The following is a 14,491-nucleotide window of genomic DNA, read 5'->3' on the forward strand; positions in this document are numbered from 1 at the left end:
TTTCCCTACTTGGATTCTATTGGAAAATATCATTGAAATCTAATTTGATATTGCTAGCTACAGGTAATTATTATATCTGGAAAGTGAGTAACTGAAAGCCATTGTGTTAGAAATAATTTGACATGTTTTTTCAGATTTGAATCCATGCTAGTGGAGGTATAATAAAAGTGATATGGAGTCAGCTGTGATGGTCTTAAACAATTATTTATTGTCGTCATATGCTGTTAATTAAAACATCTACAAAAAACTTTTAAGTCATAATAGCATATGCTTATTATGCTCCCCGAAAAAATTTCGGGGGAGCATATAGTCGTCGGGTTGTCCGACTGTCAGTCCGTACGTACGTCCTGAATTCGTGTCTGGCCCATAACTTTGTTATTTGAAGTCGGATTTTAAAATTATTTCACAGAAATGATCACCATATTGGGACAACGTGTCGCACGCAACATTTGGGTTGCTACCTTGAAGGTCAAGGTCACAGCATGACCTTGCAGCAAAATCGTGTCCGGTCCATAACTTCATTATTTGAAGTTGGATTTTAAAAATATTTCACAGAAATGATCACCATGTTGAGACGACGTGTCACGCGTAACATTTGGGTCGATACCTTGAAAGTCAAGGTCACAGCATGACCTTGCAGCAAAATCGTGTCCAGTCCATAACTTTGATATTTGAAGTTGGATTTTAAAAATATTTCACAGACATGATCACCATGTTGAGACGACGTGTCGCGCGCAACTTTTGGGTCGCTACTTCGAAGGTCAAGGTCACAGCATGACCTTGCAGCAAAATCGTGTCCGGTCCATAACTTTGTTATTTGAAGTCGGATTTAAAAAATATTCAACAGAAATGATCACGATATTGAGACGATGTGTCGCGCGCAACATGTGGGTCGCTTCCTTGAAGGTCAAGGTCACAGCATGACCTTGCAGCAAAATCGTGTCCGGCCCATAACTTCAATATTTGAAGTTGGATTTAAAAAGTATTTCACAGAAATGATCATCATATTAAGATGACGTGTCATGCACAACATTTAAGTCGCTACCTTGAAGGTCAAGGTCACAGCATGACCTTGCAGCAAAATCGTGTCCGGCCCATAACTTCCTTATTTGAAGTCAGATTTTTAGACAATTTCACAGAAATGATCACCATATTAAAATGGCGTGTCGTGCCCAACATTTGGGTCGCTACCTTGAAGGTCGGATTTTACAACTATTTCACAGAAATGATCACCACAATGAGACATTGTGTCGCGTGCAACATTTGGGTCGCTACCTTGAAGGTCAAAGTCACGGTATGACCTTGCAGCAACATTGTGTCCGGCCCATAACTTTGTTACTGGAAGTCGGATTTAACAACTATTTTACAGAGATGATCACCATATTGAATCGACATGTCACATGCAAAATTTGGGTCACTACCTTGAAGGTCAAGGTCACAGCATGACCATGCAGCAAAATAATGTCAGGCGCATAACTTCGTTATTTGAAGTCCGATTTTACAACTATTTCACAAAAAGGATCACCATATTGAGACAATGTGTCGTGCTCAATATTTGGGTTGTTTTTACACTTTGAACTTTGTCTGTGACATAACTCTGACACAACAAGAGGTATACCTTACTGTGTCCAAAACCTATTCTGGGAGCATCACCCGGTTCAACCGGCTCTTGTTTTTTTTCTTTTTAAGGTGGTTATTTATACATAGATGGTTCACCACCAAGAAAATCTGGTGAATATGCAAGACTGACATCACCAACTATCAGCGGCTCATCAAAAAATTGTGTAGTAAGTATATACATTGTGTTACTAATCTCAATAAAGCCATGTGAGAATATGAATTTGATGCATTTTTGCTTCTTTTGTAAATAAAGTGAAATCATTTTTAAAATTTATGTAAATGGTTTTTTTTTTAGTTAAATGGCTTTGAATTTATAAGATCTTTTGAAACTTATAGACATCATATGATTATCAATGCTTTTCAAAGCATTGTACATAATTGCAAAAGTTCTTTCATGCTGAAATATCTCAAGCTTATGGTTGATAATTAATTTAAAGTCACAGTCATATGAATAACTTAATTTTATATAAATCTAGTTGCGACTCTGGTATCACATGTGGGGAAATGAACTTGGAGCACTGACTGTGTCCAAAAGAATAACATACTTGAAACCAATAGCTGGACTGAGTGACCTATCAACCATTGAAGGTGATCATGGCGATGTTTGGAAACTGGCAACTTTTGTCATGGACTCTCAGACTGAAAATGTAGACTTCCAGGTACTATTCATAGCATTATAAAATACTTATGTGTAAGAAATTGCAGGTTTATTATTAAAATGATTGTTTTACTATTGTTTAATATCATAGGTAATTAATAAATATTGCATTTATTTAAAAATAAAGTTAGAATCAATCACTTTTAATGAATGTGTTTTAAATGCTATCTTAATAATTATATAAATCATAGGAATGGAATGGTAAAATTGAAAAGATAAAATGTATATTTTCCCCCCTCACAATTATTGTCTGTGTATGAACATATTTATTTATTATTATATAGATTGTTATACAAGGAAGTGTTGGTCACGGTATTCATAATAACATTGCTATTGATGATATTTCACTCACACCTGGATGCCAAGTTACAGGTACATGTTTTTTTGAGTCTTGAAATAGTGTTTAAACCTAACTATGCTAAAATATTTTAAAGATATCTGTTAATCTTTCAATCTGGACAAAATACTCGTTTTTAGTAAAATTTCAAAATATTAACTGTATGAATAGGAACAGTGCAGACCATGATCAGGTGGTACCAATCTTGGTCTGCACTCGTCATATTGGTAGATGTTATATCTGCCGGCAGGAATAGAGTTAATTTCAGGTACAATTTTTATGCACATGAGCTGTTGAATATCCTGAGATATGGGATATTTTATTTCAATAAGGATTTAGTACAGTACATCTCAGCATCATATTTTAGGAATACTATATATTTTGAAAAATATTTAGTTTCTTTAATGACTTTCTTTAAATAGTCATTATGTAACAAAAAAGACAAACAAAATTATTTTACTCATTTTAAATGGAGATGTGACCTACATATTATTGTGGTCTCCATAATACATGTACCACCATCAAATTGGTAAATGACCAATTATAAAGGAATAAAGAGGTTTTTATTGGGTTTAAATGCTTTACATAAATTCTGTATACAATATGATTTACCAATTAATTTTGCAATTCTGATTCAAAAAAAGGCTCAAGTATACCTGGTCAGCCTATGGCACCAAGTACAACCATTGGACCATGTGGATCTGGACAGCTTCAGTGTAAGAACAGAAACAAATGCTATTCATTCAAAGAACAGTGTGACTTTATTGATGCATGTGGTGACAATTCTGATGAGGCTTTATGTGGTAACTATTCTGTTTATATATTCATTTATCAAAAACTTTAAAGCTGCACACATACATCAATTGATTTAAAGCAGCACACTTTCAGAGAAGTAAGTTTTAATGAAATCTAATTTGAGAAAAATATATGCGTATGTTTACGAAACGAATAAAGATTTAAGTTTTTGGTAAACAAATTGTATGTTTTATTTCAACGAACAACATTTTATGACTGATGTTTCAAGATTTTTTAAAGAATTGTCTTATATCTATTGTCAGTAATTGGATAATGATTTAGAAAGTTAACAGATTAATTTTCAATATATAGAGGATATTGGATAAGTGCAAGTTCAATGCTGAATTTATTGAAAGAGTTGAATGAAGTTATATTATGCAAGTCTCTGGTAAGCATAATACTATTTTATTCAAGTTAAATAAATTCAGTATTAAACTTACACGATAATAGTATCATGCAAATGAGGTCAAATCAAAATATATGCACAGTCATGCAATACCGTTTTTATGAAGTAGCAAAGTCTGCATGGCTATGTGATAAAAACAGTTTACTCTTTCCTTTTGATATATATAGAGTGAATGCACATTTGTATTTTATTTATTGTTATCTAAACCTATCAAATGCACTGATTGATGTACATTTTGTATATTTAAGGAACGTCATGTGAATTTGAGAGCAGTAATATGTGCGGATGGAAGAACTCTGGACGTGACAATTCAAACTTTAAATTGACAGGTGCTGGTAAATCTCCAGGACCCAAAACAGATCATACTTTAAGCAGTGCAAATGGTACGGGCGTATTATTAGTCTTTTGTAACTTCAAATTATTATTGATATTGGTAGTAAAAAATCTTATTAAAACTTTGAACGTATTTGGAATGTTTTTAAATATTATATAAAACATTTTTTTTTTTTTTAAAACATGTATGTTTCCTTGCTAAAAATGAGAAAAGTGCTGTATAATATGACATTGAACATTTGAAAAAATAATTTTGATAAGAGGCATAGCTAAACATTTTGTAAGAAGTAGTTCCTAGAGACTGAAACCAGTACCATAGTATTATGTTTGTATAATTATGTTTACTGCAGTTTTCATTGTTAATGGTTAATATTTATGTTTAGTTTGTCATTGCATTTATAACTAGTTAATACCATGTTTTATAATATTACATTGTCTTTTGTATACTTATTTGATGTAAATATGTTGTAAATATGTTGAGGTACATATGGAAGATCGTTTTGGCGAATATGTAGCCTCGTTAAATAAAGCCTTTATTATTATTATTATTATTATTATTATAAACAATATTGCAATAAAGTTTATAAATAATATGTTTACTTGCATAAAGTACATGCGTGTTCAATTTGTTTTTTATAGGTCACTACATATATCTACAAAATGGTCAGAATGTAATTGGGGATGCTGCATTGCTTGAATCAAGCATCTATTTCTCGTCAAGTCCATCCTGTCAAATGACATTCTGGTACAATGCTTTTGGTTTCCAAGGTACAATTATACAGGTTGTACTGAAAACAAAACAAGCTAATGGCATTAAACTATTCCTTCAAACTACTAACAGCTCCACTGTGTGGCAGAGGGCACAGTTTAGTGTTGGTTCATTCCAGACATTCTCGTTCATCATTGAAGTTGTCTTCCCGAGAAATGCACAGGGCCATATAATAGCATTTGATGACATCAAGTTTACAAAGTGTTCTCCAAGTAAGTTGTTATCTGTATATAATACATATATACAAAATATCGAATGCATACATGATAATATATTCTTGTACACAGTCCAGTTTCCTTATAATTGATCATCAGAAAAAATCGTCTTTCATTGTATTTTAGAATAAGATACATTATCATGTTTATACTGTAATCTTAACTATATCAAGTTGCAAGAACTTTTTTCGCAATCAAGCTAAAATAAATATGTTTAAACCAACTATATCAAGGTTACTCTAAGAATATCAAGGATTTTTTTTAAAGATTTTATGATGTAACGGAAACACAACTTACTAAATACATACTGGTAATTTCATGTGAAAACTTCAGTTCATTGTAGTTGAATTGTAATTCTAATTACTGTAATCATTTGTAGTGAAATTAAACTTAATTGTAAAATTTGATAATGTATGATTAAACACGGAATATTCAACCTATCTATAACTATAAATCATTCTGTGTAATTTAATTATCAGGTATTGTTGGCAATTGTACTACCAACCAATTTTTGTGTGCAAATCATCAGCAGTGTATACCAAGAAACAGACGCTGTGACAAGACGGTTGATTGTAATGACGGATCAGATGAAGATGGCTGTGGTAAGATAAATGTTGAAATTATTTTCCTACTGTACTGTGTGATTGAATAATATAAGAATCTTACACCGGCTGCCGGTACAGTTCAGAATATCTAGCTCTCAAGTAACTGTTTATAGCGAGGCACTGCAAAGTTGCCGTAAACAGTTACCCCGAGAGCTAGATATTCCCGTATGTACCGACAGCTGGTGTTTCTTTTTCTTGCATATTACATATCGATTATTTTCAGAACAGAAATAACGAAAACTGATATTCTCATTACGCATTTTTTTGTTAATGTAGCGTATGAACTTACAACTTAATTCATAACCGTTAAATGCCGTCATCCGAAGAACGCAATTCATTCATAAAAGGGGCGTGGCAATGACATTTAATCCTGTCTGACATCCAAGAAATAACTGTAACTCATCTACAGAATTCAACTTGTATTGACAATATAAAAGCCAGATTTACTGAGAAATGAGCTTATGTCTATAAACTCAGATGGTTAGTGGGAGCATGGCCAAGTGGCATTAGAATAGATTGCTAACCAATAGGGTTCAGCGAGCAGTTGTTTCCTTGTGTACACTTCATTCTCATTGCTCAGTACTGGTTATAAGTTCAGTATAAACTAATGTTGCCTTCAAAACATTGATAAATTTAGGGTGAAAACATTGTCTAAAACATGACTTGACAATAAACTCAAACTTCCTGTTTTTTGTAGTTCCAAATACTGGTGACTGTAATTTTGATGCCCCGAATTGGCAGTCATTGTGTGGGTGGAGTCAGAGAGTTGATGATGATGCTGATTGGATGCAGGCAAATTACAGACAAAACCTCAACACTGGTGCTGATGCTGATCACCAAGGCACTCAAAATGGTACTTTCTTTCTTCTATATTAATTTATTAACAGACAGGCTAGCATGGAGACCTGTATAAAAATATGCAAAAATTATCTTGTATTTTAAATTTGTAATTTTTAATTAAAATAAATTATACTGTATGATATGGTCATTCACACAATTGCAAAAAGTTTTACATCTGATATACTGTGAAATATATATATAGTTTTAACAAAAACAAATTTTGAATATAATCTTCATAATGCATGATTTTATATACCGGTAGTTTTTTCGGATGAAACAGTGTTCACAGTTTACTATAGTCACAGGTTTCCATAGCTTATCAAGTTTATAATTATATTTCAATATGCTCCTAGTAACATGACAGAATAGTAAAACAAATAATGTCATTGCTTCTCTGATTTGACACATTTAACAAGCTTTAATTTTATTTCTTGCAATAAAAAGTGCTTTCATTATTTTTCAACTGTATTAAACGTTTAACAGAATCGGTGTTTTCCGTTCAGTATAACTTGTATTTCAATGAAATTCTTATTTGTACATGAAGATGAATTTTTATATTTAACTACTTTTCCTCTAACATTTCTGTAAACTCTTACCTGGTTAGCACCTTTCATAACCTGTGCTGCAGACATTTGAAAGTCTCCAATCATATTTTACTGTCAAATTTATGGTACTGACAGCTTCAAAACAAAGATTAGATAAAGAAAACCTGTCAGCAAGGACCAGTATTTATGTTTGTCTTCAGATAAATGCTAACAAAAATTGTTAAGAAAGACCGTGTTGACTGTTCAGAAGACTGATCTTTTTATACAGATATTTTATTGATGAATAATAATTCTATATATCATGTTTTTTATCTGTATCTTACAGGACAGTTCCTCACTATAAATAGTGCTAATATGCGTACTGGAGACATTGCTGGCCTTCAAACACCATTCTTCCCCAGCAGTTCCGGGGTGTGTTACGTACGATTCTACTACTACATGTTTGGATCAGATCATATTGGTCCTTTAAGAGTAAGTGTTACATTTTGTCATGTTTGTATATCATGTAAGGTGTTAGCATGGGCAGTTAAGAGTAAACTGATTTAGCTTAACCTGATCTAAGATAACTTGAGTTATATTATTTGTTTAGTGCATGGTTTGCAAAAACATTCTTTTTTTTCAACATGATGTATTTTAGATACTAATCACAAAGCCTGTTACTTAAGCCAATTAAATTCAAATAATCAGAAAAAATATTTATGGTAAATTCATTAAATTTGAATTTTGATGCTGTGTTTTAGTTTATAATCATTAACTTTATCTTAAAAATGTTAAGGTAAAATGTAGAATGAAGTTATATGTAGGATGATATACATCATTTGATTTCCGTTGTATTTAAATGCTAAATTTTCATAAGTGACAATAAGCTATTTAAAGTTTATATGTATATGTTTATTAAACAATTCTTTTGTGTTAATATTCCCAAAACAAATCTCTGATAATCTTTATGTTGGGATAAACATATTATGCAAGTTTGATTTTTTTTTTCAAAAAAATATTGACATATTGGATACACATTACATGTCAGTACTAAATTTAAAAGAAATATATTTCATGCAAATTTGCTCTCTGTAAAAAGATCTATGACATTGCACAACAATAAGAGTCTGTATTAAATATCTGTATTGTAAAAAAATCTCCAGCTTACTATGTTTAAATTAACAAACATGTATGTTTCAACTACAGATATACACCCTCAATACAAAGAGTCAGAAGAATTTGATGTGGTCAATTAGTGGAAACATGGGTCAGATGTGGAAATATGCTAATGTGTTAGTTGGAGATAATGCCAACTTTAGTATTATTGTTGAAGCTACAGCCGGGGATAAAACAACTTCTGATATAGCCATAGATGATTTCACATTTACACCGGAATGTAAAACTGGATGTAAGTAATAAAACAAGACAAAATCTAGGCACAAGATGCCAAATTTCATAAGCATAATACTTTAAAACATTTAGATTGACTAGATTAAAAGTGTTACAGAACATAAGAGAAGAGGAACATCTGTATACAACTTAGATCTTTTAATTATCTCCCTTTATAAAACTTAAAAATACATGTCCAGAGAATAATTTGAAAAGTAAATGAAAGAGTACTGATATAGACCAATATTTATTTTCCTTTGTACTGCTTATTCAGATTTGATTTAGGAAATAGATATCAATTGGGAATTGGGGTGCATCTGTGGTTTAGTGGTGAAGATTATTGACTTCAAACCACTTGCCTCTCACAGCTGTGGGTTTGAATTCTGTCAGGGACTTTGCATTCTTGTATGTAAAGAAGCTAGCTTACAGAATTACTCAGGTGCCTGTTTTTTCCTGAAATGATACATGGAAGGGCACCTGAGGTTGTTGTCAACCAGTGAAGCTGGATAAAAGTCACTTAATGACCTCTCCAACCAAAATCAATGTTTATTTTGAGTGTGTTGTTTTAGAGTAATGCATGTTTCAAGCTGAAATGTGCAGGTATACAATGTCAATGGAATATTTTATATTCTTCTTTTATGTAGTGCCTCCGACCAATCAGAACAGACCCGTGTGTAATGCACAGACAGAGATGTACTGTTCACTTCGAGAGGAATGTCTGCCTAAGAAATGGGAATGTGATGGTATTTGGGATTGTCCTGATGGATCAGATGAGGGGTCACAATGTCCAACAACTACCCGAAAAAGTAATTTTATATTTATGACATTCTAAACTTCAACAAATTGAAAAGATATGACATGAAGGCAGTTCCTGAAAATGATACATTGATTAATTGATTCATCAATATGGCAAATTACATTTTCTTCATTTATTCTTATACAATAAATATACAAGAGTATCATTTGACCAGCATCAAAAGTGCTGTCATTTTGTTTTTAAAAAAAGTTTGACTTTTATAATATTTTCCTACAAAAGTAAAAAGGCTGGGAAAAGTTTAAATAGAATATATCCCAAACTATTCATTGTTGTTTTGAAACAGAATAATTCTTAAACAAATGGCTTAATTGGTAAGATTAAACCATTTATATTCAAGTGTCTTTCTCCAAGAGAACAAAAAACAAGTTACGGTCATTTTCCTTGTAGATAAATACATATTATTTAACATGTTATCAATATTCTTCTCACCATGTATGTACTTAATAGTAATATAATCATATACTTATGCATAGATTGTTAAAAATTAAATTATTTATACATTTAAGCATTACCATCTCTTGCCTCTGGTCAAACAAGACCATCAACCACACCAACAACAAGAGGGTCAACAACATTAAGGACTGTACCACCATCAAGTTCTGTTTTAACTCCGGCAGTAAATAATTGTCCACATGGTCAGTTCCAGTGTGGATCATCCCAGTGTATACCTGCTATATTACATTGTGATGGTGTGCCTGATTGTGCAGATCATACTGATGAAGCTGTTGATTGTAGTAAGTGTTCTTCTTAAACGGGCTTCACTAAGATTTTTTTGACATGACAGGACTGGAAATATTTTTTCTAAGATTTGTGTACCATTTGATGTGGATATGAATCAGTAACTTGTGTGCAAATTAATTGATCATTTCCTCATTCCGTCTTTTCTAAATAATCATTTTTATTGTACAAAATAACCAAAAATTAAAGGCATTACTTTTCAATAAAATGTGATTTATTGACTTTCAATTTAATTTATATTTTTATTGTCTTTTTGTAGATTTTTCCTTTTTTTTTGGAGCTTCACTTGATCTATATAGAAATTAAGATTTTTATGTTTTTTAAGGCTTTTTGAACTCAGTGAAGCTTTAATACTTCTTTTCCATATGTGACATAGACGTGTTCTATGAGAAAGACTTTTTAAGGTTAACTTTCTGACAAATAATAGCCAAAATCTTGATGTACAGAAGCAAACCTTTCTTCCCAGAAATTATGTAATTACACCAAAGTGATTTGAAAAAATATACTTTATTCCTATTTGCTGACATATTAGAAAATTCTAGCATCTTATCACATGTCTTTATGGTATAGCACACTGTTAATTGAAAGCTTAGAGGCATTAGGGTATCAATTACTCAAAGTTTTATTTTTATAAGTAAACATTAACTTTCAGAGATAGCATCTATGGAGATGTATTTTCTTCCAATATTGTATTTTGTTGCTGAAAAAAGAATCATAAAAATTTTATTGTCGTAAACACTACACCTTTATGACTGAAATTAGTTTGATATTTAACTCTTTAATCTCATTTAATCTTACATATATTTAATCTCATTTAATCTTACATATATTGACCAATTTAGTTATGCTAATTATCTTTAATTTTTATTTAGCCTGTTTACTTATATGAGATTTTTGTTTTAAGAAATTGTTGATCTGACTTCTTCAAAACTCAGAGGATGTAAATTTCAATTAAAGTTACCGTAACTGAGAAGAAATATATATAACAAAAAATTTATTACAGAAAAATGCCGATTTGACTTCTACTACTGTGCTAAACAGCGAAAATGTATCACCAACGTAACACGCTGTGACGGAAATGATGATTGTGGTGACGGCACAGATGAAAGTTTGTGTACTCCATCATGCTCAAACCCACTCTTTATATGTCAAAATGGAGGTACATGTATAGCCGGAAGTTCTCCACCAATGTGCTCCTGCACTGTTGGTTACCAGGGTAACCGATGTCAATACAAGTCACCAAAAGCCTTACAATCCTCACAACCAAACAACAGTTCAGGTAAATATTTAATACAAATTAACAATTAAATCATTTTTTAAGTAAAAAAAATCAGCAATATCAACAACAAAAAACCTATGTTGCTAGATTTAGGCAGCTTGTCAGCTTACACATTTCTCTGTAATACATGGTCAGTTGTAAATATGATGTATAGTATACAGCTCCATATGTTTTATCAACCACTAAAAATGTATTTGTTTGAAACATCACACATAGCTGTGAGTTCAGAATTGGGTGTCATATTCTCATAGTCATAATTCTAGCATTGATTTTGATTGAATAATGGCAATAAATTTTTGTTCTGCAGTTATTATAATGTATAAATATTTGTAAACTGAAGAGTGTGGATGTTTTGGCTTATAAAAATATTATTTGTAAATTTAAATCAATGAATGCTGGTATAATTTGTATATTTTATGGATGTGTAGTACAAAAGATGTGAACACAGGCCCTAAGATTGGTTTTTGTATTATTGCAGGTGGTTGGAAGATAGGAGTAGGTGTAACATTTGGAGTTGTTGCCCTTGTTGTTATAGCAGTTGGTACATTCTTCATGATGAAAAAATACAAACCTAAGTAAGTTCTCAAATATTCTTACTTTTATGTTTTAAATTAATGTATTTTCAGATTGTATTGTATAATTGTTATAGGACTTTGATCATTTCTATTTCTATACAACTGTTTTATCTCTATAGTATTCAGATAGTTCAATATTGAAAATGATAATTCATTTCACAGCATTTTTATCACAGTTATTAAGGAGTGTTTATTTGTACAAATGTAATGTTAACATGTTTCAGTTTTAAAATTGAACTGCATGGTTTGATACTGAAATCATCATTGCATGGTTAATTATTGAAAATGATGATTTATGTCACCACATAGAATGATATTATTGTACAAAATAATTTTGATTATTTATTGCTGCATTGTATAATATTGACAGTGGTTTGAATGTAATTCAAATACAATATATATTTAGCATAAAAAATGATCATTCCCAAAAGCATAACTGCATTATATGTTGGATATAATGTACAAATGAGAGAAGCATGCTATAAACAAGAAACATCTTATAGTTATATATAATGATAATTTCATCATTTATTTTAGTATTAGCCTGCCAAGTTTATCTTCATTACGTAGAGGACGATCACCAGAAGCTGGTCTCACTAATCCTGTATATGATGGATATGGTGCCGAGAGTGAGACTGATGTAAGTATCTAGTCTTTCCTTATATCTCATGTTTAATTCACATCAACAGTTATAAAACAACAGTGTAATTAACAAGCTGTATTAGTGGAAAGTAACCAAAAATGCCCATTGTTGTATTCTAGCACCTAGTTAGATTCATTCACCAGATATTTTCAAACGAATATTTTTAAATACTATACAATTTTTATTGGATTGTTACTTTGTTTTGTTGAATATGATATAAATTGAGACTATAATGCATGATATTGTGGACTTTATCCCTGTTATCTACTTAATAGCTTTGACACATGATATTGTGTACTTTATCCCTGTTATATACTTAATAGCTTTGATACATGATATTGTGTACTTTATCCCTGTTATATACTTAATAGCTTTGATACATGATATTGTGTACTTTATCCCTGTTATATACTTAATACCTTTGATACATGATATTGTGTACTTTATCCCTGTTATCTACTTAATAGCTTTGACACTTTAGCCCTGTTATATACTTAATAGCTCTTAACCTCAGTTCTATTATAAATATCTCTCTAATTTCTCTTTGTGCTCATTGAGAAAGTCATATTGTTGGTAACAAAGTTTTGTCTAATAATTTCTTTTGTATTTTAGTTTCAGTTGAGCACCATAGATAGTGGGGGTTATGGGGGAATGGTAAGTTTATAGCTAAATTTCTATTTGGTCATATTTTGCTGGCAAAGTGTTAATTTTATTTATTTGGGGTAATCACCAAATTCCACCAAGTACCTCACTGACATATTGGTCTGTAGCTATCATCTACAGTGTTATTTGATTATATACCAGTACTAACTTACGTTTTTCTGCAAATGCCTACCATTTTTTGAAGTTATAAATTTGTATGCAACCTTTATCTTGTTGATTTCTTTGTGATGGACGTCACTTGATATGTTTTGATTTTAGTAATTTTGTATTTCATAATCAATATCTTAAGATTAATCATTATTCATGAGTGTCTGGTCAGTTAGCAATTTTACTGTACAGGCTAGCAGATATAATTGAATATGCGATGCTTTAAATTGTTTAAGTTATTTAATTATATAATTGACAAACTTGCTATTTATTTTCAGCCATCAACTTCCATAGAAAACCCTCTATATTCTGACGCATAAATCACATAGAAATGAAAAAAGACAGACTTTTCAAAAAGGGACAATAAATTCAACAGAGATAGAAAAAAAGTTAATACTCAGAAAGACACTTGTGCAATATTTTGAAATAAAGTGCAATATATTCAATATTTATCATCACCCGTGCAATATTAAGATAATTGTGATAATTTATTATAGCTTTTACTTTTTATTATACTTACTATGTACATATTTATACAGAAAAAATATATCATTTGATTGGGAAACATAAAATTTTATAAATATATATAAACAAATTACAACTTTGCTGAAACAATGTGGTTTAACTTTGTTACATTTCATTGTTATGTTAAAACATTAATACTTTTATTGAACAATAAAATATAAAAATACTCTGAAGGCTTTTTATTTACAACAATAACAACAACACATGATGCAGATATCCAGGAAGATAGTGCCCACATTATGGAAGCCATACTTTGATTTTATTTTATATTATGTGTCCCTTAGGGCGGTGCGGTATATACTGTATAATTCTTAGGAACATCAATTGGAAAATATTGGATATTAGGACATGTTAACCGTTAATATCATGAATGCTAAGTTATGTAAAATCAGAACAGAACAGAAACTTTATTTTTGGTTTAATCATAAAAAGCTCATCACCATATTACATATACAAATACTACATATAATACATAAATGACATATGACATGAACATAATTGCAAAATAATGATATATGTAATGTGAGAATGTTGAATGAGATAAGAAATTACTTAAAAAGCATAATTATGAATACATGTATCTTATACACAGGAATTTATCTATCTTTACCTA

At 30.9% G+C, this 14,491-nt stretch overlaps 1 protein-coding gene across 1 annotated transcript in view; it reads left to right on the forward strand.

The window, feature by feature from the left end:
* LOC132717438 (MAM and LDL-receptor class A domain-containing protein 2-like) overlaps positions 1 to 14,042 on the forward strand; it is a 149,806-nt gene extending 135,764 nt beyond the window's left edge. Inside the window, 17 exon segments of the mRNA XM_060700908.1 lie at positions 1,690 to 1,787; positions 2,097 to 2,279; positions 2,563 to 2,650; positions 3,260 to 3,418; positions 4,065 to 4,199; positions 4,789 to 5,130; positions 5,613 to 5,735; positions 6,436 to 6,591; positions 7,449 to 7,594; positions 8,309 to 8,510; positions 9,136 to 9,297; positions 9,815 to 10,042; positions 11,050 to 11,325; positions 11,804 to 11,900; positions 12,438 to 12,540; positions 13,156 to 13,197; positions 13,632 to 14,042. Of these exon segments, the coding sequence (XP_060556891.1) occupies positions 1,690 to 1,787; positions 2,097 to 2,279; positions 2,563 to 2,650; positions 3,260 to 3,418; positions 4,065 to 4,199; positions 4,789 to 5,130; positions 5,613 to 5,735; positions 6,436 to 6,591; positions 7,449 to 7,594; positions 8,309 to 8,510; positions 9,136 to 9,297; positions 9,815 to 10,042; positions 11,050 to 11,325; positions 11,804 to 11,900; positions 12,438 to 12,540; positions 13,156 to 13,197; positions 13,632 to 13,673 (2,582 nt within the window). The 3' untranslated portion in view covers positions 13,674 to 14,042.
* The last annotated feature ends 449 nt before the right edge of the window (positions 14,043 to 14,491 follow it).

Source organism: Ruditapes philippinarum, unplaced genomic scaffold (assembly GCF_026571515.1).
Source record: "Ruditapes philippinarum isolate M1 unplaced genomic scaffold, ASM2657151v2 ctg1642_1_1_1_1, whole genome shotgun sequence".
NCBI classification, from domain to species: Eukaryota; Metazoa; Mollusca; class Bivalvia; order Venerida; family Veneridae; genus Ruditapes; species Ruditapes philippinarum.